The sequence below is a fragment of the Pseudochaenichthys georgianus genome, chromosome 9 (assembly GCF_902827115.2).
Source record: "Pseudochaenichthys georgianus chromosome 9, fPseGeo1.2, whole genome shotgun sequence".
In the NCBI taxonomy this organism is placed as follows: domain Eukaryota; kingdom Metazoa; phylum Chordata; class Actinopteri; order Perciformes; family Channichthyidae; genus Pseudochaenichthys; species Pseudochaenichthys georgianus.
In genome coordinates this window covers 39,717,899-39,743,808 of record NC_047511.1, presented here as the reverse complement: position 1 = coordinate 39,743,808, position 25,910 = coordinate 39,717,899, and the positions used below count along the sequence as shown (strand labels likewise).

Genomic DNA, 25,910 nt, shown 5'->3' with positions numbered 1-25,910 from the left:
ATAAAAGGATTTCAGACTTGTATTCATATTCTGAACTCCTTCCTGTAGAAAATAACAGGATTGTGGTGAAGAGACTTCAGATTGATTGTGTGCATTTCCACTGCTGCAGATGATTATTATGAAGATGAGGATGATGAGGCTCTGCCAGCAGCTCCGTTGTTCTCTGACTGGCATCAGTTTTCCCATCCCAGCCAATTACACACAAAGCTGGCTTATATAACTTGTCTAATCAGAGAGGAATCAAAGACAGGATGTCAGCGCCGATGCGTGGGCTGTATTTACGCTGTTTCTGTAAACAAGGCCGTATAACTATCATGCGTGAGAGCATTATATTTTGAGGAGTTCTTCAGCCTGCTCAATACAAGTGTTGAACACAGAGGACCAAATATTTAGATTAGCAAACAGGGAACATAGTCGAGACACATCTATGTTTTTGACTGTTGCTGTTTCAAACAAATAGTCCGTATTCAGTGATGATACTTTGCAGATGGTAAATGTTGTGTTTATCATAAACATGGAGGGACACAACCTTTCCTGTAATGCAGCTTTTTACTACAACTTTAATTCCAGGCCTCAATGCATGTTTTGTACCGTCTGCATTCACATGATTGTGACACATGTATTTGAGTCAACCCTCCTGTTATCCTTGGGGTCAATTTGACCCCATTCAATGTTTAACGTATCGGAAAAAAGGGTTCACATTATTTTGTTTGCTTATTATTTCATGACTTTTCCTAATTTAGTGAGGACTAATGGGTAAACATAAAATAAACATGAAGATCTTTTTTAAATGTCCTGTATGCACTTTGTTGGTGTTCCTTGGGGTCAATTTGATCCCAGGCTGTTTTAGTAGTGTAAAACATATACACACATATTTGTGTTGATTGTGTCGGATGATATTGAGGTGACTATTACATGTGAATGTATCATTGTAAAAACAAAACTACCCTCTGCTTTAGTTATTGGTCCATTAACAACATCAAAAAGATGGTACTTTAACATTTTATTTCAGTACGTGAGATTTTATGGTGATTTATATATTTGTCGATATTCACATAATAGGAATTCTGGATGTATAAAGGGGTCTGTGGGGGGGGTAGTCAACTTTAGGTAGTCAACTAAGATACCTAAAGCACCAGAGACATACATGTTGGTTATGAGGATAAATTGACCCCAGAGGATAAAGTCAATCTGAGGATAATAGGAGGGTTAAAGTACATTTTTCCCTGTAACATATTTTAGGTCATCATAAGGTGAAGTTGTTTGTCACGGTGAAGGAAAACCGCTGCACAAAAAAGCTCGTATTATGATGAACCGCTGTAATCGTGTAATGATGAACCGCTGTAATCGTGTAATGATGAAATTACTGTGATAAACAATATGGAACCTCCTACCTTCCTATTAACCACACTTCTCTAGGGCTATGATAAATGAGATGCAAAAGAGATGATGGCAAAAGGGTTTATACTAAAAGGGATACTCCACCTACACAATTACTAATTGTTTAGCAATTACTCGGTTACTATGAATTCAAAGAAACATATCTGCTTTTCTTAAACCTATATAACACAATTCAGGAAATATAAAACCCCCCAAAAGCATAATAGATCCTCATTAAGAATTCAATGTAAAAGGGGCTGAGTAATGTATATACAAAAGACCATTTTGGGGGTGAATTGTTCCATTAATATACACTTATAAAGCAAAGCTATCAAGATGTAGGTGTAAAGTCAGCTGCAAGACTGTCCAAGTCCAGGTACTTTGCAGTTTATCCTCACATGATAAAGTGTCCTCCCTTGAGGATGACATGAGATCAGGTTTTCCTCCTGGCTGTCGGAGGTGTGAAAGAAGAGAGCCCAGACTGAAGCAAGGAGACACAGAGTCAGCGCTCCTCTGCTGTACATAGAGGTTAAGCAACGCCTGCATGGCCTTCTCCTTCTCCGCAGGGAGTCTCTGGAGGACGGCCAGGCGTTGTGAGAGTTGCGGGTTGGCGTGTTCATCATCTCAGGGAGGGAAAAGTCTCATCAGCAGGAAGAGCCCCAGCTTAGCTCAGGTGTAACGCCACATGGAAACCCTTCACTGCTGTAAGAAGGGCACAGTGGAATTCATTAACTCACACTGCGGAACATATAACAATAAGCCTATTTTAATTAAAGTCTTCGAGACAAAGGACTGTTTGACATTTACTTCTTTGGCACAAAGACTTTAGAGTGCATACAGCTCTTCAGTAATAATGTGAGGATATTTTCATAAGCGCAGATCCTTCTTGTTCACAGCCTTAGATGGATTAGGATAAAGTCTTTTTCACTCTGCACTTATGGCAGCATTTTATAGCTTTCTATGATTAAAACATCAAAAATGGAAAAGAAATATCCGTCAAAATATGTATGCCTCTAAAATGTGACTTTTTGAAGACACAAGTCGAACCAGTTTTCCACACTGGGACCTTTAGGGTTTCATCATGTCGAACAATAGGGAATAAGGTGCATTAACTATCTTTTGGGTTTTAAGCCAGAAGACACCACACTTAATTGGGTAAAGGTTAACCATCAAGCAGGTTATAAATATTCATTATTATAGTCTTCACAAAAAATAAATAAAAGGGGTTATTAAAAATATCATAGATTGTTCCATGTTCTTAGCTAGAAGAAATACTGATCATGCTTTCATTGAATTACGGGTGTTTTATTGAAATGTATAGTATCTGTGTTTTTCTGGTGTCAATTGCGTAACATCTTTGTGAGTACATGAGGTCGATTGATTCGGTCAAACTGGTGGCAATACGTGGGAATTGAGTTGGCTAAAAACATTATAGCTGAGGATTTGAACTATATTTTTATTAACTGTCAAACCGGGAGGAGGACACAAAGGTTCATTAATGGCATTGGAGTTGCCATAGCAGTTACGATGTTCACAAGCTTTCCAAAAGACAAATTCCCTTGAGTTTGACTGAAAACAAAGTGGGCACTGTGAAAACACGACAAGCTGACATCGCATGATCAACAAGCAGAACGCCACACGTATCACATCAAGAGTTTGAAGTCAATTGTGGCTTTATCGGTAGCCGTTAGATGTTTAAAGTACACACCTTTGGCTCAAGGGTGCGAATCGGCGTCACAGCCTCGTAGTCTTGGCTGAGAGATCCCACTCTACTCGACTGGGCTCCTCTCAGGGTCACCGTGATCGAGGTGGGGGCTTTCTGCCCTAATGACACACAAAGAAAACTGCTCAGCACTACCGTAAAGTGGTGAAGGAAGTCATCAGAATAACCTTTTTGCTTCGTGGTCAGGAAAGCAAATCAAAAGCAGGCTTGGACAATGAACATGAGGTAAAAGCACATTAGGAGTTTTAAAATAGGCAAAAGGAGTGAGAACTGATTGACACGGAAAGAAAAAGGAGCAATGAAAACATGATTTTGATTCCAGTCTTTATTGTAACAACATGAACAGAGCTCGGGAGGTGCCATGTGTAATGTGTTACTGCCGTTCTCTGGTCGAGGACAGCATGCATACATATGGATATTATAAGCAGGTGATTTGATGGAAGGGTTACACAATGTTACAACATGGATAACAAAAACATGAAATGCAGCTCAAATGGGACAAACAAAGCGATCTGGATTTTACTTTTGGGTATCATTTTAAAGTTGGTCAATCATACCCACACTGGTTTTAACTTAGTTCACAATTCTTCAGTATCAAATGGATTTATTCATTAATATTTATTTTACACATGCATCCACTTCTACATAAACATTATGCGTCAAACACGTTTCAAACACGTTTCTCCTCACATTTCCGTAATGGCTCTTTCTGAACATGAAAATAAATCATGCGGCACTGATCTGCCCTCCGATGCTGCATATCTGCACACCGCACAACAGTCAGGTTCTTCCAGGCATTCATCTACACACGGTGACAGCGCCGTCCTCTAAGGTCGTGTACTGCGGCTCTCTGTGGCCTACAGACGTCCTGAACTAGTATTTCCAAAACAAAGTGGGATTGAACTCTGAGCATTCAACGTGGCCGTCGTGTTTTGGCAGTTCTCGACATACCAGCGGTCTGATTGGTGATGTGCGCCAAGCCGGGCAAGCTGCTGGCTATTTTGGCCAACCCGCCGTTAGTGAGCAGCTGGTGGATGGCGGTGGTTTTAGCCACTCCTCCTGAGGCGACCACAGGCACCGCCCGGAGCAGAGCGCTGCTGCTGCTGGGACCGGCCGAGCTCAGGACCTGAGCCTGGGGCCGACCACAGACCGCCTGAGGGGGGGGGGGGGGGGGGGGAGAAGAGGGCAAACAGTTTAAGGTCTTGTTATATTTAAAACACTGAGAATAAACTTCATGATTTAGTCTTATTAGTTCACTTTTCATGTTGATTGTACAATTTACATTCAAAACTGAAATGTCAGGTCTGTTTGTTTCGACTTCAGTTGCTATGGATGGTAGCTCCCATGAGTGTTGCTACAATTCTGTCTTAATTGCTGCATTTTGGCATTGTTGCTCTCTTTGTGACCGAGGAGTGAGGGTAGTTAAACTCATCCAGATAGTTTTTTTTAACAAATAACCTTTTTGATATTAAATATGCCAGCCATTCTATCTACCCAGAGAATTTCTCATGTGTTTTTGTTTCTCTACAATGCGCTAAAACGTGTGCCTGTTAGTCACTTGGAAACAACAATGTTGACACATTAGGTGCAGGTTGAAGAAAACCAAAGCTCACCTTTATATTTTTGGAAAATGGCTCCAGTAGAGTATAGATACTTCTTAGTGACTGAACTTTAAATTAGGGATCGACCGATATGGCTTTTTCAAGGCCGATACCGATTATTAGTAATCAAGGAGACCGATAACCGATATTTGGAACCGATATACATTTGCAGTAAAATCAGAAAATCTTGGAGTCAAAATGTAGAATAACACAAACTCCAACACAACTTCTTTGAAATGCATTTAAGCATATATTATGTTTAATGAACTTTTAAACATCGTACAACTGGTTTCCTCTCGGTGCCCTTTTCTTTAGTGCAGCCATCTGCTGAGTTAGAGAGAGACAAGAAGTGGGGCTGCAGGCTGACATGCTTAACTGACAATAATGCTTAATTTATTATATCGAAACAATGCCTGTCTGTCTAGCATAACATCCCAATAAGCTGCTAGCAACTGCAAAACACTAGTGCTAATGTTTTGCAAACTATTAAAAGTGAGGCTATTGCAGTAGACCTAAGTAGACGTTAGTCTAGCCTCACTTCTAATATTTTGCTTAACATTTGCTAGATACATGTTGGCTAGCTAATGAGCTTCACATATCAACCTGAAAAACTGCGAGGCTCCACTCGCAACCCCCCCCCCCCTCCGCACCAGTTACTCCGCTGCACGCACCCCCAACTCTGACTTCCCTGTGTAACTGGGAAACTGATAGAATTGGATCATAAGATCGTGGTGTTTTTGCAACTTCAGCATAGGGGACAGGGATGTTTATTGAACTTCGGTTTAACACATGTATGGCTCTGCCGCTCAGCGCTGCTGCTTGCTTCAGTCTGTGTCTGCGTTCTTTCGCACCTGCCTGTAATCGGAGAAGGTCCCGCCTCTCTGGCTGGCTCCCAACCGGAAAATCTTCAGTGTTGATTGACACTTCAGTAATAGCCTATCAGATAGCGCTGTGGGCGGGACATTGCTCGTGTACTGCATCCAGAGAAACGGCCGCATCAGAGCCAAAGTTTTGACCGATAATCGGTCAAATGCGGAATATCGGTCGACCCCTACTTTAAATGAAGCAAAAGGTCCTTTTTGGTCATTCAAACGTGTATGTAATGTAAACATGTAACCATAGTTACCTGTGTGCTGCCTGTACTGGCATCCGTGGAGGGAAAGCTAGGCGTTTTGGTGACGATCTCCTGAAGACTGTAACTTAGGCCTTGAAGCAGACTGCTGGCGGAAGACCCTGCCCACAAACACAGACAGTAAATCAACGGTGCTGACATTTGGGAGGCATATTGACAAACAGCTCCCATCCAATCCCCACAGGCCTAGACTAGATGAACACACACATACACACGGTAGGAGAAGTCGTGTCCAAAGGGTAAGGCTGGGGACATTGACAGACAGCGATGGCGCAAGAGGTAATCAATGATGAAGTTGATCAAATATGTTGTCCTCACACACTGCTCTTATCCAGTGTTTATTCTCCCTCTACAAAGCGGTTAGAAGTGTGTAGAGGTCACTGTGCTGATTAGCCGCACAGTTGAGTGTTAACAAGCGTGCAGGGCAGGGCAGGACACAGATACCTTGGGCAGTAGCCGGAGCTTGCACCTGGACTGGTGTGGAGGAGCCTGATACCATGCACGGCTGCACGCTGTTGAAAGAGATGGAGCCTGACGACAGGGCACCAGAAACCTCTGAGAGACTACCAGACCTGCAGTGACACACATAACCAATCTACTCAGGAGCGTTGGCCACCACTCAGCTCCCAGACTACACCACTCATCAATCCCTCTGCAGCAGACACACTTTTGTCAAAAGAGGGGACCGTAGGCGTGGGTGTAGGCAGGGTTAGGGGGTCTGATACGGAACGTGCCTGATAGCTTACCGCTGGCCTGTGAGGAGTCCCGAGAGCTCCTTGGCTCCCGCCACAGTCTGTCCCAACGTCACCGTTAAGGGCTTCCTGGAAACTGCAGGGAGAAATAAACATCATGCTGATTTAATTTAAAACTAATGAAAGAAGATACTTCATGGAGTCATTATGTATGAACCAAGCACTAGGAAGTACCCGTGTCCGGTCAATCAATCAATCAAAGTTGAGTTATATAGCCAAATATCACACATTTGTCTCGGGAGGCTTTACAGTCCGTACAGAATATGAATACGACACCCTGTTCCAAGACGCTCACATCGGACGAGGACAAACTCAAAGAAACCCCACAGTTAAAGTACAAAGCTTTTGCAACAATTAATAAATACATTTCATCCTACTTCCTCACTTTAACAATACTGTAAGCCAAACAAAAACACAGGTTTATTTTCTTATCAATCATTTCTTAGATCGGTATGAAGGTGATCCGCTAAAACCTTTTACAAGTCAGGGTCCCTCCACAAGTGATGTTATCAACCCACAGGCAAAACAACAACAGTATTTGTTTACTATGATCATGTTTGTATAAGGTCAGGAGAGCCGGGCACGTACCTTCCTGTGCAGCAGGGCTGATGCTGCCCCCTGCTGACTCGCTTTGGGAAACGATGGTGACCTTGATCTTGGCTCTTTTGGAGGCTTTGCTTGGTGTGGGACTCGGCGCCTGCCTCCTCTTGCCATGGGGCCTCAGTTCATCTCGGTCCAGGCCCTCCATCTGATCGCTGCTCACTGGCACTGCGCCGGGCAAACCAACACAGACATGGAGCAGACTGCTGAGGAATCTCGTTTATCTGTGGCCTTTAATATCACACCTGTCTGTCTGGAATAATCTACTTTGAGTAATAAATACAAATGACTATTCTGTGTTTCATTCATGTCAAATCCAAAGTAGACGCCACCATGTGATTAGTGACGAACCGGGGCTGTTCATATGGAAACAAAGAAAGAAGTAAAAAGGCAGGGAGGAAAGAGAAAGGAAGAGGGACAGACACTTACCAAAAATACAAGGAGGAGTGCCAGGAGGAAGGTTTTTCCTCACAAGCATGTTTTGTTTCATAAAAGCAGCGAACTGAGCTGGAACGAAGAGGAAAGAAAGCCGGAAGAGAGACGTAGGAAGAGAAGAGAAGAGAAGAAGAGTATATCAGTCACATTCTATCCTGCCCCGTCAGATGTTGGGACGCGATACGCTTCATAATCATTTTCTTATCTCTCCCACGGCAGAGATGTGTGGTGAATGGCTGTGCACGTGGAGAGCAATGTGGCTGTGGACGGGGTTCCTGCCGGTTTCACCAACTCAAATGTAAGACTTTTTAAAGACCACTTTGAATAGAATTTAAGAACTATTTCACGGCAAGAAAGAATGAAGGAAAATTGCTATGAAAGAATAAAATACGTCCCATTATTGCTTTCGAAGTAAATGTATTCCAATCAACATGAGAACGACGACTGAACAGCATAACAGCACACAGAACTGTGTTAGCCAAAAAGCAGAAAAAACTGCCTAACCGTGAAAGTGTGTGTGTGTGTGTGTGTGTGTGTGTGTGTGTGTGTGTGTGTGTGTGTGACAAGAGCTATCTTCTGAGCTCTGCTGCCTTGGCTACAATCTTTCATCGTTGCTGTTGTAGGATTGGTGTTTAGCGTCCACAGCACCTCCGCTTTTAGGGTTGACGTCGACCCAAACGTCGCCCGGAGGCAAAAAGAATAATATCTGAAAGCAGTCTTTTCATTTTGACAGATTAGAACAAACTCGGAACAGCGGCAAAGTGTCCCCGCAGCGAGGCGCTGGTGTTATGCCGTGTTATGCTTTACGCTGTGCATGCATATATCGGCGGGAATTCATAACACCGGCGCAACGTCTCACGAGCGTGCTCTTGCTAGCTGAAGCTTGGTTGCTAGGTTACTAGCTGGGTGTTCTCCGATATGGGTCCCGGGGGGATGCAAAGTTAGTGATTACTGGTTCCATGTTGATTTATTTCAATACAAATTGATCGCAACACAGAAGTACCTTTCAAATCCGATCATTTGTAACTCCTTTTAAATCCAATTTAAGACCTTTCTAATTGTTTTGATCATATTTCAGACTTTTTAAGGCCTTAAATTCTGATTATCAAATATAAGAGTTTTTAAGACCCCGCGGGAACCCCGTGTGGAGTTGTGTGTGGTGGTGAACTAACCTTGAGCCTGCTTGTGAGTGAGCACTGTGCCCGAGCGCTGCATGTGTGTCTTCAGGAGCTGCGTGGCTGTGATCAGACTGGACTTCTGAGCTGGAGACAGACCCGACGTCTTGGGTTTGGGACTGGACGTGGGGCTGCTGCAGACACTAGACAGATCCTGAGAAAACAGCAAGAAGGAGGAACAAAGGATGACTCATTGACGGCCATCATTCCTACTGCATGTAAACCTACTGCTATTTAATAATAATAATAATAATAATTCATTTATTTTATATAGGCGCCTTTCAAGGCTCTCAAGGTCGCCGTACAAACACATAAAAACAAGATACACAATACCTAACACCAGCATAAGAAACATAAACAAGACAATGCAGTATATAACAAATCAAATAAATAAAACAGAGGATGTGTGATGGATAACGATCAGGGTGGATATGCGAGTGTGAAGAGATATGTTTTGAGGCGTGATTTGAAAATGGGGAGAGAGTCCCCAGAGTATTTATCTTCATTCAAAACATTTTGTATTATTGGAAACGGTTGCAGCAAGCCAACACGAGGGTCTGTATTTTAAAATTCCTCCCAAATGCAGTCAACACAATGTTAGATTACAGAGAAGACATGCACATGTTTATTCCTCTAAATTATTTTACTCAGCTGAGCAAAGATGAGAGAATTTCATTAAACGACATTCTGATGTCTGGCAGATACAATTTCTCATTAGCACTTGAGAAAAAGTGAGAAGCCATCCTTTTTTAACCCTTAAATGGGCGAGCACTTAACAAATTATTGATTTTTATTTTCCAACGAATATAGGCATTTCATGATGAAACTTTATTTCACCTATATATCACACCCATAAATAATATCCATGTAACATCCTCATTGCACTGTTATTACACAATATCACACCCATGTGTCACATGGACAAAGCCTGTCAAATTAATGTGCACCCCAGGATACAGAAACCATGTAAGGGACGAGGAAGAAGTGATTAGTTTAGTATCTCAACCGCTTCTCTTATTTTCATAAGATGTTCATGACTGGACCGCTTTTCTAAAACGTTCCCAATGTTGGGAATACAAAGCAAACCAAGCCATTATTACACAAAATCAAATAGTTAATTATTTAGTTCCATTTAGAAATATAATGAATACTTCAAATATTCTTATCAGGTGGTTCTTTTTAAAGCCGAACATTGTGACACTTCCAACCAGTTGATAAATGGCGGTGAATGTAGCGCCTGCTAACTGACCTCTGAACCTGACGGTGAGATGGGAAGTCTGAGTGCAGGAGAGGAAGGTCGCCCTCTTTCCAAGTCGAAGGGAAGCTCCCGCCGAGGCCTTTTCTTCTTTTCTGTGTCCTGGTCCCTCATCTCCCCGGAGCCGTGGCCGTGACCCTCCGCTCGAGTGAGGACGCCTGACAGGAAGTCAGAGATCTCGTCCTGCAGAACAGTGATGGAAGAAAGAAAACGGTTTGTTAGCACCATCAGAGCAGTTCTTTAGTTTTAAAAAAGTACTGCAGGGGATAAGAAACACCCCAGACCAAATGAGAAATGATATAAGTCCTATTACAAGGACGAACCTGAATGCAGCGGTCAACCATTGTCTGCGTCAGTCCTTCTGATTTCATCTTTGCTGAATTAATCCTGTGTAGGGAAAAGATTCACTGTTACAATAGCGCTTTCACACCGGAGTACATTTCCCAGTATAGTTCCGAATATGTGCGTTCACACCAGAGATGGGGACTCGAGTCGCACTTAAGTCGCACACACAGAGTCTTCAGACTCGACTTGGACTCGTGTGTTGGGACTCGTGAACAATCATTGTGTTTTCTATTGTTGGCGTATTAAAGGTGGGGTAGGTACATTTGAGAGAAACCGGCTCGAGATCGCTAGAATTTGAAAATACACAACCGGAGATAATCTGCGAGAGGCTGCTACTTCCTTATAGAGCCCGCCTCCTCCAACACACACGAACGCGCACATGACCAATGAGGGCACGAGATAAGTTTGTGCCCAGATGGAAGGCTGACAGGCAGGTAGGCCATCCAGTTACTTTAGCCGGGCTCATTACGCAGACGTGCGCGCCTCTGTTACTACCTCGTAGTAACACAATGGCGGCACACCTGCGGCTGTACCGCTTGTAATTAGGTTCAACTACAACAACTTCGAACAAAACGCCGGCGGCACCAACAAAAGGAGCGCACACTGCAAAGTCTGCAATATCAAAATCAAGGATGCTGGCGCAACAACGTCGAATTTCATCAGGCACTTAAACTCTCCCGGAGAGGTCAGTCACATTAACGCATGGACGGTTAGCAAACATGTTTAGCTCAGCATCAGCTGTGTAATGTCAACTTAGCTTGCTACTGGCTTTGTAACTGAATATTTAAAAAGATTAGTGAATGTTTGCTTGTCACACTTGTTTGAGTTGAGTGGCGTTGACATCCAACTCTTGACATGACATAAAAAAGGTCGGTAACGTTAATCATTACCCGCTTTTAAGTACTTTTAACAGTTTCCCTGCGGGGGATTAATAAAGTATTTGTGATACTGATTTCTGATTCTGAAGTGTTTTGCTTATAAGTTGTTTGAATTTAGCTAAAGTGTGATGTTTTTCCTCATATTGCAATAGCCTGTTTAAAGTGCTCATATAACAAACAACTAGTCGGTACTGATACTGTATGCTAATAGATATAGGAGTGATAATAACACAGTAAATGCTTTGAATGTCTTAGATATAGCGTGCAGTATTCTTAACAGACTGGATAGCAGCAGACAATAGAAGGCTTATTACAACCAGAAGAGACTTGAGACTTTTATTTTTTAGAGACTTGAGACTTGACTTGGACTCGTGACCAAAGACTTGAGACTTGATCAAGTCTCACCCCACAAAGACTTGAGACTTGACTTGGACTCGTGACCAAAGACTTGAGACTTGACTTGGACTTGCAAAAAAAGACTTGTGAACATCTCTGGTTCACACCAAAGAAATCCGGAACAAGAACTTAGTTCATGAGAACCTTTTACCCCCTTTTCCGTCCCTGCTAGAGAGCAGGGACTTTCATGGGAGAAAAAGGTTCCTATTTCTGATTGGCTGGGCGGATTGCAAACCACGCCCCGTAAAACTCCCAAAAGGTTTTGTGAAGCCGCCATTTTATTTTCTCGCATTAGCATTAGCATTATTAGCATTAGCCCAGCGCAGCAACGCAGAGAGACTAACTTATGGCAACACAAAATAGAACGTGGGAGCGGTGGAGATGAGGAGGTGTCGGCGTTCTGGCGATTTACTCGAAAGGCTTCTAGGTAGCTTCAGGTGGCAGTATACGCCGTGAAGTTGTTTGCGGCCTGCCAGTAAACCCAAGGCAGAAGAAGAAGTGACGTCAGCGGCTTCATTTGCGTAATCCTCCCCCAGGGAATTATTCCGGTGTGAACGCGATCTGCTCTTTAGTTCATCAGAACTCTTTAGTTCTGATGAACTAAAGAGTTCTGATGAACTAAGAACGGCAAAGTACTTGGTGTGAAAGCGCCTATTTACTACTGAATTATATTAAAATCTTTATACTGAGCTCATATTTCTTGCAGCTTAAACAGCCACTGTAGGAGCCATTTTATGGTTGTTGTTGTTGGCGTGTCAGTTTATTGTATTTATATTTATAGTGCAATATTATTTTGAACACTTGGTTGCGGGGGTTAGCTGCACTGGGTGTGTAAAAGGGGTCATAGGTGACCAGAAGAGCGAGGACACAGGAGGAAGAGCACAGCGATCTAACCAGCCCAGCAGATGCTCAAGATACAACCATTGACTCAGTAATTAAACCTTGGTAATGTAAACGTTCAATAAACATCATTCTAAACGGCATCAAAGCATCCGTTATGTGTCTGCGTCTGGATCGCTCATAATCCTGTGAAGTAATATAGGACATTGGAACAATAAAGTTGCCATTACAGCCACCATTAAGGGTCGTGACTGACCTGAGGTTGTCGTCGGATCCCCCCACCACCACCATGCTGTTGTCCGCCCTCAGCTTCTCTCTGAACTCCTCCATGCCCTCGATGCTGCTCTGCAGGGCGTTCTGGCCCAACACAAACAACACGGGGGTCTTCATGTCCAGCAGAGGGTCGTCCACATCCTGCAAACCGGTAGAAATTCATTCAAATCAAGTTCAGTTTTTCTGATAGAAAGAATGAAATAAAAGAAGTATTTACAAAACAATAGAAACAATCCATAAAATAGAGTGGTGCAGTGATGACGTATTTTTGTAGGCCGACCCGGAAGTAAGATAATCTCCACATGTCTACCCTACTTTTATAATTTTCAATCTATCGAATAGATTTATGATTCGAAAATTGTAAAGGTTAGACATGTGGAGGTTATCAGGGTGAACAAAATGTGGATTCATCAAACAGGTTCATTTTCCACAGAGCTTAGTTTTTTACAATATTCAAATGCCGTAGCTTTTTTGTCGGGGAACCCCATTACTTACGGGTCGGCCGACAAAAATACGTCATCCCTGCACCACTCTATGATTGAAATATGATTGCTTACCCCTCGTGGCCCGTTGACTGTCAGCAGCGGGAAGCCGAGACACACCACACCGGTGAGATACTCCATTAGGGAAACCTGTAATACATTTGTTTTTATAACAAGTGGTGCTTTAAAGAATGGGGGGGGGGGGGGGGGGGGGGGGGGGGAACTGTTTAGCCTCACATAACATTGCAGCAATAAGTTATAAGGAACCTTACGTGACAGGCGATGAGAGCACCCGTATTCCAGCCAACCAGGATAATGGGTTTGTGGGGGAAGTGACTGTGAACCTGGTGGTTAAATGTATGACATACTTATTACATCTGCATACACATAATGTACAAAATAAAACAGAAGCTGTATTCAACATGGTATTATCCTCCATTTTGTCTTCAGACATGAATCCTGAAGTGTTGGCGAAACATTGTTTTCCCAAATTAAAGGGAAATAAAAGGTTGGGGTGATCATTAACTTTCTGGTAAGCTAAACAACCAATCAAAATCCATTTCTGAAAACATTTTTGTTCAAGAAACAGGAAATGCAACTGCTGAATATTGTTTCATTTTAGGACAAGTTTCGTGAGCCATGATGGGTGGGGTTATTTTTATACGATTCTTTCTAGAGCAACCCCCTTAATTTGCAACCTCTTCTCCGGCTTTAATAGGAAATTAATGGAAAGCAAAGATATGCCCTCTGTGCTCGGATCTGGTGGAAATGTGGACATTTTAACACCATTTTTCTAGTAGGTCGGCTTGTTGGCAAAAACTGAGCATTGCAAGTTAATAATACACAAAAGATACTCTGCTCGTTTGGCCAGTATCTGGATGACCTTTTATTGATGTTGAGATGTGCACATTAAAACCAAATCGACTACGAAAGTTGTACAAACACCATCACACTGCAAATATAAATCACATAAGTAGCAAATAAGGACAGAACATCCTACCTCCATGACCTTGGCCCTGACGGTGCCCAACATGTGCTCCAGACACTGTGTGATGCCAATATTGGCTCCGCTGCTGACGTGACTGTGCACTGGAATGACCTGAGAGAGGAACAGTTGTTATAGGTTCTTTCCTGGGATTATTAATAATCAAAATGGTGAGTAACAGATATAAAGTTGACTGACCTTTCCCAAACACGACAGCTGAGACTGCCAGAATCTCATTCGCCTCGAGGTAGAGAGCGCGGGATTGGTTGGGCTTGATGGTGCAATTAGGATGAGAGGGGATCCATGAAGCTTGCTCTGAAACAAGAGAGAAGAATATGAGACAAATTAGTTTTTTTAGATAGACAGACAGATGGATAGACAGATGGATGGATAGATAGATAGATAGATAGATAGATAGATAGATAGATAGATAGATAGATAGATAGATAGATAGATAGATAGATAGATAGAAGGGGTGTAACGCTAAACGTAAAAAATTGAGAATGTGAACAACGTTTTGGAAGTAATCTCAGGTGCTGCGTCGCAGCATTCAGAGTAACTTGCTCACATTGGGTTCAACGCGTCATAGAGTGACCAAGTTATTTGATTGGACGAGAGGCATACTATGAGAGCTTGTCACAGGGATGCGTTCAAATGTAGTCAGTAATTAGAGGAACTGTCGAAATGGCGAACGCAGATAAAGTTGAGCTCGAAAATCCTCCAGCATCATTGAAGTCTCCGGTTTGGGAACATTTTGGTTTCGCAGTTACGTACAAGGATGACGGACAAAGACAGGTGGACCGAACCAAAGCTGTTTGTTGGCATTGTTCAACTAACATTGGTTACGCGGCTGGCAACACATCACACTTGCACACTCAGTTGAAAAGGCATCACCCGAACGTGAATATCACCAGTACCAAAAGAAAAATTACTGAAGTGCAAACCCAACTCCCGCTAGCATTTAAGCCTCCACCACTCAAAGTTCAGACCGAGCCAAAGCTATTACAAACGCCAAATATCCTTAGGTTGCCATGGATAGATGGATAGATAGATAGATGGATAGATAGATGGATGGATAAGTGGATAGATGGATGGATAGATAGATAGGTAGATGGATAGATAGGTAGGTAGGTGGATAGATAGATAGATGGATAGATGGATGGATAGATGGATGGATAGATAGATAGATAGATGGATAGATAGATAGATGGATAGATAGATAGATAGATAGATAGATAGATAGATAGATAGATAGATAGATAGATAGATAGATAGATAGATAGATAGATAGATAGATAGATAGATAGATCTTTGTCCCTGTCCTTGTCCTAATTCAAATAAACAAGCTTTCTATTGCAATAGTTTAGCGTTACCGGTTTGTTTTGCGACAGGACTCCAACAGCTGGGTCCCAGGGCCGTTTCAGCAGCAGCGACAGGGCCTCGGCACTTGGAGCGCCGGTCTTTGTAGTCGTTAGCAACATTCTGTCAATCAGCAACGGCAACTTCCAAGACACAAAGAGGCAAAAAGTAATGAATCACCAATCCCAGATCTTGTATTACTGCTGCAGACATCTGAGGGGAAATATTTCTTACATGTCTTTTAACTGCACACATCATACCTTGCTTTTGAGAGTCTGCAGAACATCCAGGTAGGCAGCTAGCATCGCCAGGCTCAAGGATTCAATCATGGTAGTGTGTAACCACTGCGTCAGTTTGGTGTCCCAGCTCACACTGGCTAATGCATGGCGCACCTTCCTGGCACAGTTGTCCACGGCTATCCTCCGCAAGATTGGCTCATTGGAAGCCTAAAGGAAGCAAGAGCCCAAAGGGGCCAATTTACAAATGGCTTTAGATTCACATATGACTTCACAGGAAGACGCTTTGCCTTAACTTTAGAACCGTGAAACTGAGAATAACTGGGCCCCAATAATGCAGACTATAAAATGGTAGGCTGTCGTCACTAATTTGTTATATTGTTAATGATTTACTCTCTTATTTGTTGGCCTGTTTTTACAAACTTATATCAGTGCTTTTAGTGTCCAAAACAAAAGGGTCAAGGTTTTGTCCTTGGCAAAATGATATGTTTACTCCAAAGAGGGTACACTGCTTGGCAATAGTGTTAATTTCGTCAGCTATTTTTTAATTTAGTTTTAGTCTTAGTCCTGTGTTAAATTTCCTTTTTAGTTTTAGTCATATTTAGTCACCTTCATCCTGTTTTTATTTAGTCAAGTTTTAGTCGACTAAAAGTCTGAGCATTTTAGTCTTATTTTAGTCAAAGAAAACTAATTATTTTAGTCTACTTTTTGTCAATGAAAACTGTTGAGTCTTTTTTAGTCATCAGATTATATAGAACATTTCAGTCAAACTAGTCTAACCAAAACCAATAATTTGTCATTTTAGTATATAAATAAATAAGATTATCTTGTCCTTATTTGATGAAAAACACAGGCTGTATGATTTAAGAATGCAGCTTTGCAGAGAGTATCAGGTGTGTGGTGTTTTTACCAGCTGTGTTTTGGCCACATTGCTTCCCTTCTGATGAAACAATGCATTCGCTTTTTTTCTCCGCCTCATTGTAGCGAAAATGGGCCCAAATATCACATCGTTTCTTTCTCCCAAGCAGTGGTGGCTTTAGACTTTTTCGTTGTCAGTCATTTTGACGGACAGGATTGTAACATTTCCGTCATAATCCATTATTATCCGTCGAGTGCACAATGTATCGCTCACTCGCGCTGACGGGGGGTATTCGGTTAACGCGACCACTGCTCCCAAGCCCTGTTGTTGCCATTTTATTTCCTGTTAAATAAGGTTAGTTAGACCATGAGTTAGACCATGAGTTAGACCATGAGTTAGACCATGAGTTAGACCATGAGTTAGACCCGAGTCTTCCTGACAGTTCATATTGTGCCGCTGCCCGGTGTAATTCAAATGTACCGCCGCGCGCAGCACAGAAACAGCTGCTGCTCTGCCGCAGCACCGGAAGTGGAACTGCTGGGAGAAAAACTAACTATCAGAGATTTAACGTTATCTTTGATAATATTTCGTCTCCTCATTTTTCGTCAACGAAAGTAAAGAGAGATTTTGTCATAGTTTTTATTTAGTAAACTACATTTTCGTCTCGTCACTTTTCGTCAACGATATTGCATGATGATTTCGTTACAGTTATTGTTTACTGCCGTCGGTGCCGCCTCGTCATCGTCTCGTTTTCGTCATGGAAAAAAAGGTCGTTGACGAACATATTTCGTCATAGTTTTAGTCAACGAAATTAACACTACTTGGCAACAGCCTCCGAGATAGGGCTGCATTGATTTGTCTGGTGCATTATGTATAAAAAAAATCCAATAAAACATAACGTAAGCTATATACTCTTTAAAGTCCAGTCACCAATGCACAATACATTTGTGCCTATGTTATATAGACTAAGCAAATGACACACCATAAGTCTGCAATAACTGATTTCAGAGAGGAATAACCATTTCAATCCATCGCTTATAAATGGTGCTTGAACAAAAAAAACACTTTAAAATGCATATGGCTTGAGAACAGTATTAGCTATGAGCTAAACTTACATGTTCATTGGCAAGACGCGCTAGTCTTTCAGCTTGTAAAGCTTTAAGGACTTTGTTGAACAGCTTGTTCTGGGCCACTGACCATCCAATCCTGAAACACAATAATAAAAACGTTAAAAAAAAAAGTACTTTAACATTAAAGGTGACATGTCATCACGCTTTTCCGGTTATTGCCCGTCCCCTTGTGTGTTATGAAGGTTTTTATGCATGTAAACGGTGTGCAGAGTCAAAACCCTCAAAGTACACCATGTAGCGAGTAAAACTCTAACACAGAAAATACCTCCCCAAAACGCCTCGTTGGAGATACGTCACTGTCCATTTGATTCTTCCGGGGACATCATGATGTCATGTCGTCTCCGGAACGAAATGGACCAATCCGTGGAGCCGTTACGTTACGTCCGCGGAGCCGTTACGTTAAGCCCCCGCTGATTGGTCCAAATTGACCAATCCACGGACTTCCTCACACACTCAGTGCATGCAGCTCTGCTGATCTCTCCTCCCTGGCTGCAGGCTGATAACAGACAGTTGGGATCTTGGGGAAATTCTCTCTGCAGATCCATTCTCACAGCGTCTATCAACCTTTTTCTTACTCAATATCAAGCCACACTTATTGTTTTTACTTCGGCTGTGACTTTGTGTGTGCTCAGGGCAGAGATGGGGACTCGAGTCTGCAACTCGAACTCGAGTCGCACTTAAGTCGCACACACAGAGACTTCATACTTGACTTGGACTCGTGACCAAAAGACTTCAGACTCGACTTGGACTCGTGTGTTGGGACTCGTGAACAATCATTGTGTTTTCTATTGTTGGCGTATTAAAGGTGGGGTAGGTACATTTGAGAGAAACCGGCTCGAGATCGCTAGAATTTGAAAATACACAACCGGAGATAATCTGCGAGAGGCTGCTACTTCCTTATAGAGCCCGCCTCCTCCAACACACACGAACGCGCACATGACCAATGAAGGCACGAGATAAGTTTGTGCCCAGATGGAAGGCTGACAGGCAGGTAGGCCATCCAGTTACTTTAGCCGGGCTCATTACGCAGACGTGCGCGCCTCTGTTACTACCTCGTAGTAACACAATAGCGACCGGCGGCACACCTGCGGCTGTACCGCTTGTAATTAGGTTCAACTACAACAACTTCGAACAAAATGCCGGCGGCACCAACAAAAGGAGCGCACACTGCAAAGTCTGCAATATCAAAATCAAGGATGCTGGCGCAACAACGTCGAATTTCATCAGGCACTTGAAAACTCACCCGGAGAGGTCAGTCACATTAACGCATGGACGGTTAGCAAACATGTTTAGCTCAGCATCAGCTGTGTAATGTTCACTTAGCTTGCTACTAGCTTTGTAACTGAGTATTTAAAAAGATTAGTGAATGTTTGCTTGTCACACTTGTTTGAGTTGAGTGGCGTTGACATCCAACTCTTGACATGACATAAAAAAGGTCGGTAACGTTAATCATTACCCGCTTTTAAGTACTTTTAACAGTTTCCCTGCGGGGGATTAATAAAGTATTTGTGATACTGATTTCTGATTCTGAAGTGTTTTGCTTATAAGTTGTTTGCATTTAGCTAAAGTGTGATGTTTTTCCTCACATTGCAATAGCCTGTTTAAAGTGATCATATAACAAACAACTAGTCAGTACTGATACTGTATGCTAATAGATATAGGAGTGATAATAACACAGTAAATGCTTTGGATTTCTTAGATATAGCTGCACTCTTAACAGACGGGATAGCAGCAGACAATAGAAGGCTTATTACAACCAGAAGAGACATGAGACTTTTATTTTTTAGAGACTTGAGACTTGACTTGGACTCGTGACCAAAGACTTGAGACTTGATCAAGTCTCACCCCAAAGACTTGAGACTTGACTTGGACTCGTGACCAAAGACTTGAGACTTGACTTGGACTTGCAAAAAAAGACAGATCTCTGGCTCAGGGTGAGTTTGGCTGTGTTTCGCTGTGTATCGCTAAACAAGGAAATCACACCTCCACGGAGCTCAGCGCGATTCACAACGTCCCGACTGGTCCCGACCAATCGGAGCACACTGGGCTCACAGGGAGGGGGGGGGGCAAGAGCTGCAACGAGCCGTTTAGTGGAGAGAGTGAATACACATACTTTACAGAGATGCTGTATGCGAAACCAATGTGAGTTTGGAAAATTGCACAATATAAATCTATTCTAGTAGACCACAACAATGGAATTATGATCAGTGGAAATGGCCATGACATGTGACCTTTAACATTTAAAGGTGGGGTAGGTAAGTTTGAGAAATCGGCTCGAGATCGCTAGAATTTGAAAATACACAACTGGAGAAAATCTGCCACTTCCTTATAGAGCCCCTCCTCCAACACACACGAACGTGCACATGACCAATGAGGGCACGAGATAAGTTTGTGCCCCGATGGAAGGCTGACAGGCAGGGAGGCCATCCAATCTGTGGAGCCGGCCCGGCTAAACGGATTGGATGTACTTTTACAGTATTACGGCTTCTACAGATGACATTTTTTATGGATTTTTTGTCAAAGCACTTCAGATATTCATTGCTATCGGGATGTTAAGAGCATTCCATGGAATATAACAAAAAGTGTATCTCGAGCCGGTTTCTGAAACTTACCTACCCCACCTTTAAAGTAAATAATAAATGAACAGGGGTTTGCTCGAGATGATTGCTTACTTGTTTACATGTTCCTCCCAGTCATCGGGGGGTGGGGGGCTCTCAGCGACGGTACGAGCAAACAGAACATGTCGCTCACACTCCTTCATCACACTGAGAGCTTTCTGATTATCATACAGAGGAACAGGTCTCGGTGTCACCGTCTCCACATCCAGAAGTGAATCAGGGTCTCTGCAGACAAAGACAAGGGTATCAAGTAAGTTACAGCAGAAACACCGTCGACCCAGTCGCGCACCTTTGCATCACAGCAGCTCCATTTGCAACATCAACAAGGGCAAACATTAAGACACGATACAAAGGAACATTTAATAAAATATCACGATCATTCAGAAGATAACATTCTCAAAGACCCTCTAACACACATTCTATAACACATAGGTTTGAGCAAGCTCTCTGATTGGTCAATAGGCGTGTTTGATTCCACGATCAAATAGAACGTGCCTAATCACAAAGTATCCAGTGGCCTACACACGCCACTAGCCTACCGAAACTACTTCCATGAGCCTACATCGTGTGGTTTCCATAGCGATGTTTAGCGACACACAGCCGTTACACTGTTATACATTGTCTCTCGTTGGAAATCGGCCAGAGAAATCATGGCCGTTAGCCGACATAAAAACGAGTCATCGCTTCGCAGCTACTGGGCTCCATCTCTAGACAACAGAAAGATGTGGAGCAACGCGCTTTTTGCCGGTCCGGGACACGCCATGAAACGGCCACTGGAGGAAAGCTCTTCCTATAACGTAGTCCTACCCGTGAACACCACAGCACCACCTGCAAAAAAGTCTGGCATGGAGTTCATGGAGAGCTGTTTCAAGAATTGCACTTTTAATGGCAGCATGAACATCCACCTTCATTCTGAACCCAAAATGTTTCAGCACCATGGACAGCCTGATTTGATTTGTTCCGCTATTCCCACACAGTGATTACTCAGATATTTAAATAGCCTAATTCAAGAATTGTTTTCAATAAATTGTTTTCAATAAATTGGTTAATAATATATTATTTATTATAATTATATCAATAACTGTAAGCGGGGTAGCAGGAGTGTTCGATTGATCGGCTATACATTATGAAATTATTTTACGATATTGTTGATTACAATGATAGTTTGTGTAATAGAATCGCAATCATACACTTGAGGCCGTTCTTGAACGTCATTATTGGTACGACAGTACTGCGGCAGGACCGAGGCGCTTGCGCCGAGGTCCGTACGCCTGTACTGGAGTTCAAGAACGGCCTCTCGTGTATGATTGCTTAATTCAAACGTAGTTATTTGTACTTAAACCGATATATTTCTGCACTTTGTGTGAAACTGAGAATAACTTGGCCCCAATAATGCAGACTATAAAATGGTAGGCTGTAGTCACAAATGTGTTATATTGTAAATGATTTACTCTCTTATTTGTTGGCCTATTTTTACAAACTTATATCAGTGCTTTTAGTGTCAAAAACAAAGGGTCAAGGTTTTGTCCTTGGCAAAATGATATGTTTACACTGCTTGGCAACAGCCTCCGAGATAGGGCTGCATTGATTTGTCTGGTGCATTATGTATGAAAAAATCCTCATGTTTATAACGGCAATCCAATAAAAACGTAACGTAAGCTATACTCTTTAAAGTCCAGTCCACATTCCAGGGTATATGCAGTTGACCGATATGTGTTGACCTTACTTTAAAATAGCAGATCTCTGTGACCGGATATAGTTTGGCTTAGACCCCGGCCCCACGAGGACGCATACAGTAATACGCAAACGCAAAAAAGTCTTCCGTTCACACGCATTCGATTCATTCACGTGTCCGTTCACACTAGACTGCTGGAAATGCTGGAAACGCTGTAGTACATATGACAGGCCTGTAAGTGGCGCTGCTGCCGCCACAAAATACACCAAAAGCAGCGAAGAAGACCCTGGAGCATGGTTGTCATGGTTGCCCTTCTGTTTATTCTCCTCGGTCGACGGCGTGTTCTCCTGCTGTATATCTCTCAGGTAGTCCACCCCCCCCCACAGAGCAGAGCAAGGCAACAAAACTTAAAATAAGAAGCAGCATTTTATGGCACACTATGCACGGGGCCACCTTGAGGGGGTTTCCCGACATGTTGTTGCAGTAAATTAAAGGGTGTTTCATGTCGTTGCTGTGGACCTTCTTAATACCTTGGAAAATGCCGTTTAATACTTTTTAATAGACTTAATTTTCGCAAAATTTATTTATCAACTTTTAATACTTTTTAAGACCCCGCGGACACCCTGCATTCAAACACATTTATTTGTACTTAAACCGATATATTCCTGCACTTTATCTGTATATTGAAATATGAATGCTTGTTGTTTGTATGTTGTCTTCTCGTGAATGTTGTACGTCTCTAGTTAGTTTTTTGTATTTTTGATGGCACCTTCAAGAAAGGAGCATCTCTACTCATCTCATTGTACCTGTATAATGATGACAATAAAGGATTCTACTCTATTCTATCGTACATTTCACCTGGGATTTGGCTCTGTATTTAACTTGAGGATTGACTAGTGCTCAAAGGAGTGCTTCAATCTGAACTTATTAAATCGCGGGACCCTGTATCTCCGATTTGATGGTAATGTGGTCATAGATGATGTTGTTGGACAGCCTCCATATGTTGTTATGGTTGTTTATGATTAGGATATATTTGACTCACGACACGGGTTCAGGCTGGCGACGAGGGGTAACAAACAGCGTCCGTGTGGGCCGGGCGCTGCTGGCGTCTGGATGGGCGTTCCAGGGCTTGGCGTAGCTGTGGTCCAGAAATACCAAATCCAGCTCTCTTTCATGCGCTGACAGCTGGAAAAGCAGGGATGTTCCCATCTTCCGTGCTGATATCTGGAAGTCTTTATCCCCGCCTCGATGCATCCTCTTCCTGGGCCCCAAAGGGACCCGGGAAGAGCTCGGCAACTTGGGATTCAGACCAATCTGGCAAAGAGGAGGAAAATGTATTATTTGAGATATGCTGAGAAAACAAACAATGCTTTTGTTACATTCCACCAAGGGGCATAATATATTTATAATTCACGAGGACGAAATACCTGTAAATAAATGCATTAGGCAAGTCCCCTTACTTTATCGAAGTGCTTCACTACATCACATCAGGCTGTGAGACATTTCTATAAGGTTGTTATTGCGTTGTTATGGGGAAACCATTTTAAATAATCAAATAGACATATTAAAATACACTGAATCATGCCTTTGAAAAAATAAAATATGCTGATTTAAAATAAAAACAACCTCTACGGTTATACATGTAAGTGTTGGACTGTTATCAAAACAAGACATTTAATATAACTTTGGACTCTGGTAAGATTAAATGCTGTGCTCTCTTAAATGTTATAGACTAAAACAGGAAATATCCTTAAGATTAACTGATAAGAGAAATAATCCACCACAGGTAAATAAGCCTGATGAACTCCTATCTCATGTCTATGCATCAATCTGCATTTCACACATTTATTTATGTATTACTACAATAATCAGTATTTTATCTTTGTACAGTATTACATTTCACATTCTGTTTTTAGCTCATCTCTTTGCTTTTATTCTATTTTACATGTATATAGTTGAACCCCAGCACATTATATTCTATTCGGTTCCTCTGCAACTCTTTTTTATTTGTTTTATGTTTCATTGTTAAAGGAAGTGTGGGACTTAAGATATTACATTTTGAACCTGTTTACCAAGAATTAAAACAACATAGTAGAACTTTTAAAACCATTATGATTTTTTTTTTAAAGGCAATAAAACCTTTAAAAAATAATCGTTAATGTTAGTGTAAACCCACATGCAGGTGCTTTGTCCACAGTGAGCTCCACCCATTGCCATGTACAAGGTATTATTATTGTTTTTTATAATCTAATTGAACTGTTTTAGGTGTAATATAACTTCCAAACCATTAAAACGTAGCCTAGATATGATAACTTTGCGTGGATGTTAGCTAAATATGCATCAATAATGTTAACGCTGAGTAAAGGGGCTGGCTGGCCTAGCATGCTAATGTTAGCATAGCATGCTAAAAGCTACCCTAATATAGCTATTTCGTTGCTCACCTTTACGCTTTATAATTCCATGTTGATCGAGACGGTTTCAACTCTTACTATGATCCAAATAAATCACAACAAGCTCGTATTTTTGTTAATTCTACACGTTTTAAAAAACAAAAATGATTAGTGCGTACAAGCCTCACTTCCTTTTGTTGTGTGATTTGTTGCCGTGTTGAGCTCCAAAACCCCCTTTTCCGGGCTGTTGAAAACAAGGGGACAGTCAGGGCTGCATTTTCAACAGAACTGGCAACCCAGTTTGTGGCGCGTCTGTGAGTGACGCAAAACGTGGACAGGATTTTAGCGGAATCTGCATCTTTAAATAATATTCAGTGGTAAACTAAACACGTTTTGGATAAAGATGTTTTTCGAAGGAGTTTGCTTCGAGGTTTCAGAAAATTAGGTTAAGTGATAGATCGATTTAACAGCAGTTTTTTGCGGGAGAAGTTGACATAATATATACTTTTGAATAAACACATTACATATGTATTGTTTTATATTGTGTTACGTTGTGCATATTTTTACTCTGAATTCGCTATGATTGTATACTTTTTTTAATGTTATTCTAAAATTGATGAACTTCTGTGAAATCCATTTCCCATATGTACATGGTTTAAAGCAGGGGTCTTCAACTAAAATTCAACGAGGTCCAGTTAGAGAAAATCTCCCCATGCAAAGGTCCGGAACATCAAAATGTCTAACTTGCTTCATGAATTAGTGTGATATATATTGAAGTGACCTGTAGCTTTATCAACGTCTGCATGTAATCAACAACTGACTGACAATCAAATAAAGAAAGTACAAAAACAACAATATTTATTGTAAATTAACATTACTTAAATACTGTGGATATGTGTAATGTTCCTCTCGGGCTGCATTTACAAATAAAATAGAGAAAATAGCTTTTGAAAATATGTGCATCTTAAAAGTGCTTAATTTGAGATAAATCAAATAAAGCGTAGCAGCAGCTTGAGTTTCCCTTTTTCTTTGTTAACCATTTCACATCATGACTTAACAGTTTCAGACGATTATAGAACAATATCAGTCTTTACACATCATAACAATTGAACAGTTTTTAAAGTTTCTCTTTCTTTCCCTCTTATATTGCAGTCCCTCACTCACTTTGTTTAAATTCAGTGCGAGAATTGAGCTGGAGCTTGTCCTGCCAGGAGTTTGTAAATCTGGGCTGAAATGGTGTCAGGGCCATTCTCCTACACACATGCAGGTGCTCATTGGTTACAGTGATGCAAACACAGGTATGGTGAAAAAGAGAGAACTATTCGAAGAAGGAAAAAAACAGCATAATATACCATCTGACAAAGGCCTGTGCTATAATGCTTCAATTAACT

The 25,910-nt window shown here is 41.9% G+C and overlaps 1 protein-coding gene across 6 annotated transcripts; it reads right to left on the bottom strand.

The window, feature by feature from the left end:
* Positions 1-313: 313 nt before the first annotated feature.
* On the bottom strand, positions 314-24,777 carry kansl3 (KAT8 regulatory NSL complex subunit 3). 6 transcript variants are annotated; one of them, XM_034091539.2, is made up of 22 exons: positions 24,708-24,777; positions 23,172-23,443; positions 20,509-20,679; positions 17,822-17,912; positions 15,872-16,057; positions 15,626-15,754; positions 14,451-14,567; positions 14,268-14,366; positions 13,540-13,611; positions 13,343-13,417; positions 12,769-12,926; positions 10,377-10,440; positions 10,048-10,236; positions 8,796-8,952; positions 7,618-7,695; positions 7,177-7,356; positions 6,583-6,664; positions 6,281-6,408; positions 5,831-5,937; positions 4,055-4,256; positions 3,089-3,204; positions 314-2,082 (listed from the first exon to the last, which is right to left on the bottom strand). In XM_034091539.2, the coding sequence occupies exons 2-22, from the start codon at positions 23,381-23,383 to the stop codon at positions 2,077-2,079; spliced, it is 2,619 nt and encodes an 872-aa protein (XP_033947430.1). In that variant the 5' UTR covers positions 23,384-23,443; positions 24,708-24,777; the 3' UTR covers positions 314-2,076. The 6 variants fall into 6 exon arrangements, with proteins under 6 accessions (XP_033947430.1, XP_033947429.1, XP_033947431.1 ...); XM_034091538.2 differs by having other exon boundaries at positions 317-2,082; positions 24,571-24,754; XM_034091540.2 differs by lacking the exon at positions 7,618-7,695 and having other exon boundaries at positions 323-2,082; positions 24,571-24,754.
* Between the last annotated feature and the right edge of the window lie 1,133 nt (positions 24,778-25,910).

Excerpts from the sequence above, each read along its gene's own strand:
- kansl3 (XM_034091539.2), bottom strand. The coding sequence starts at position 23,383 with ATGCATCGAGGCGGGGATAAAGACTTCCAGATATCAGCACGGAAGATG. Across the intron at positions 10,441-12,768 it reads GGATCCGACGACAACCTCAG|GATTAATTCAGCAAAGATGA; the intron begins GTCAGTCACGAC and ends TTCCCTACACAG. Across the intron at positions 10,237-10,376 it reads TGGTTGACCGCTGCATTCAG|GACGAGATCTCTGACTTCCT; the intron begins GTTCGTCCTTGT and ends ACTGTTCTGCAG.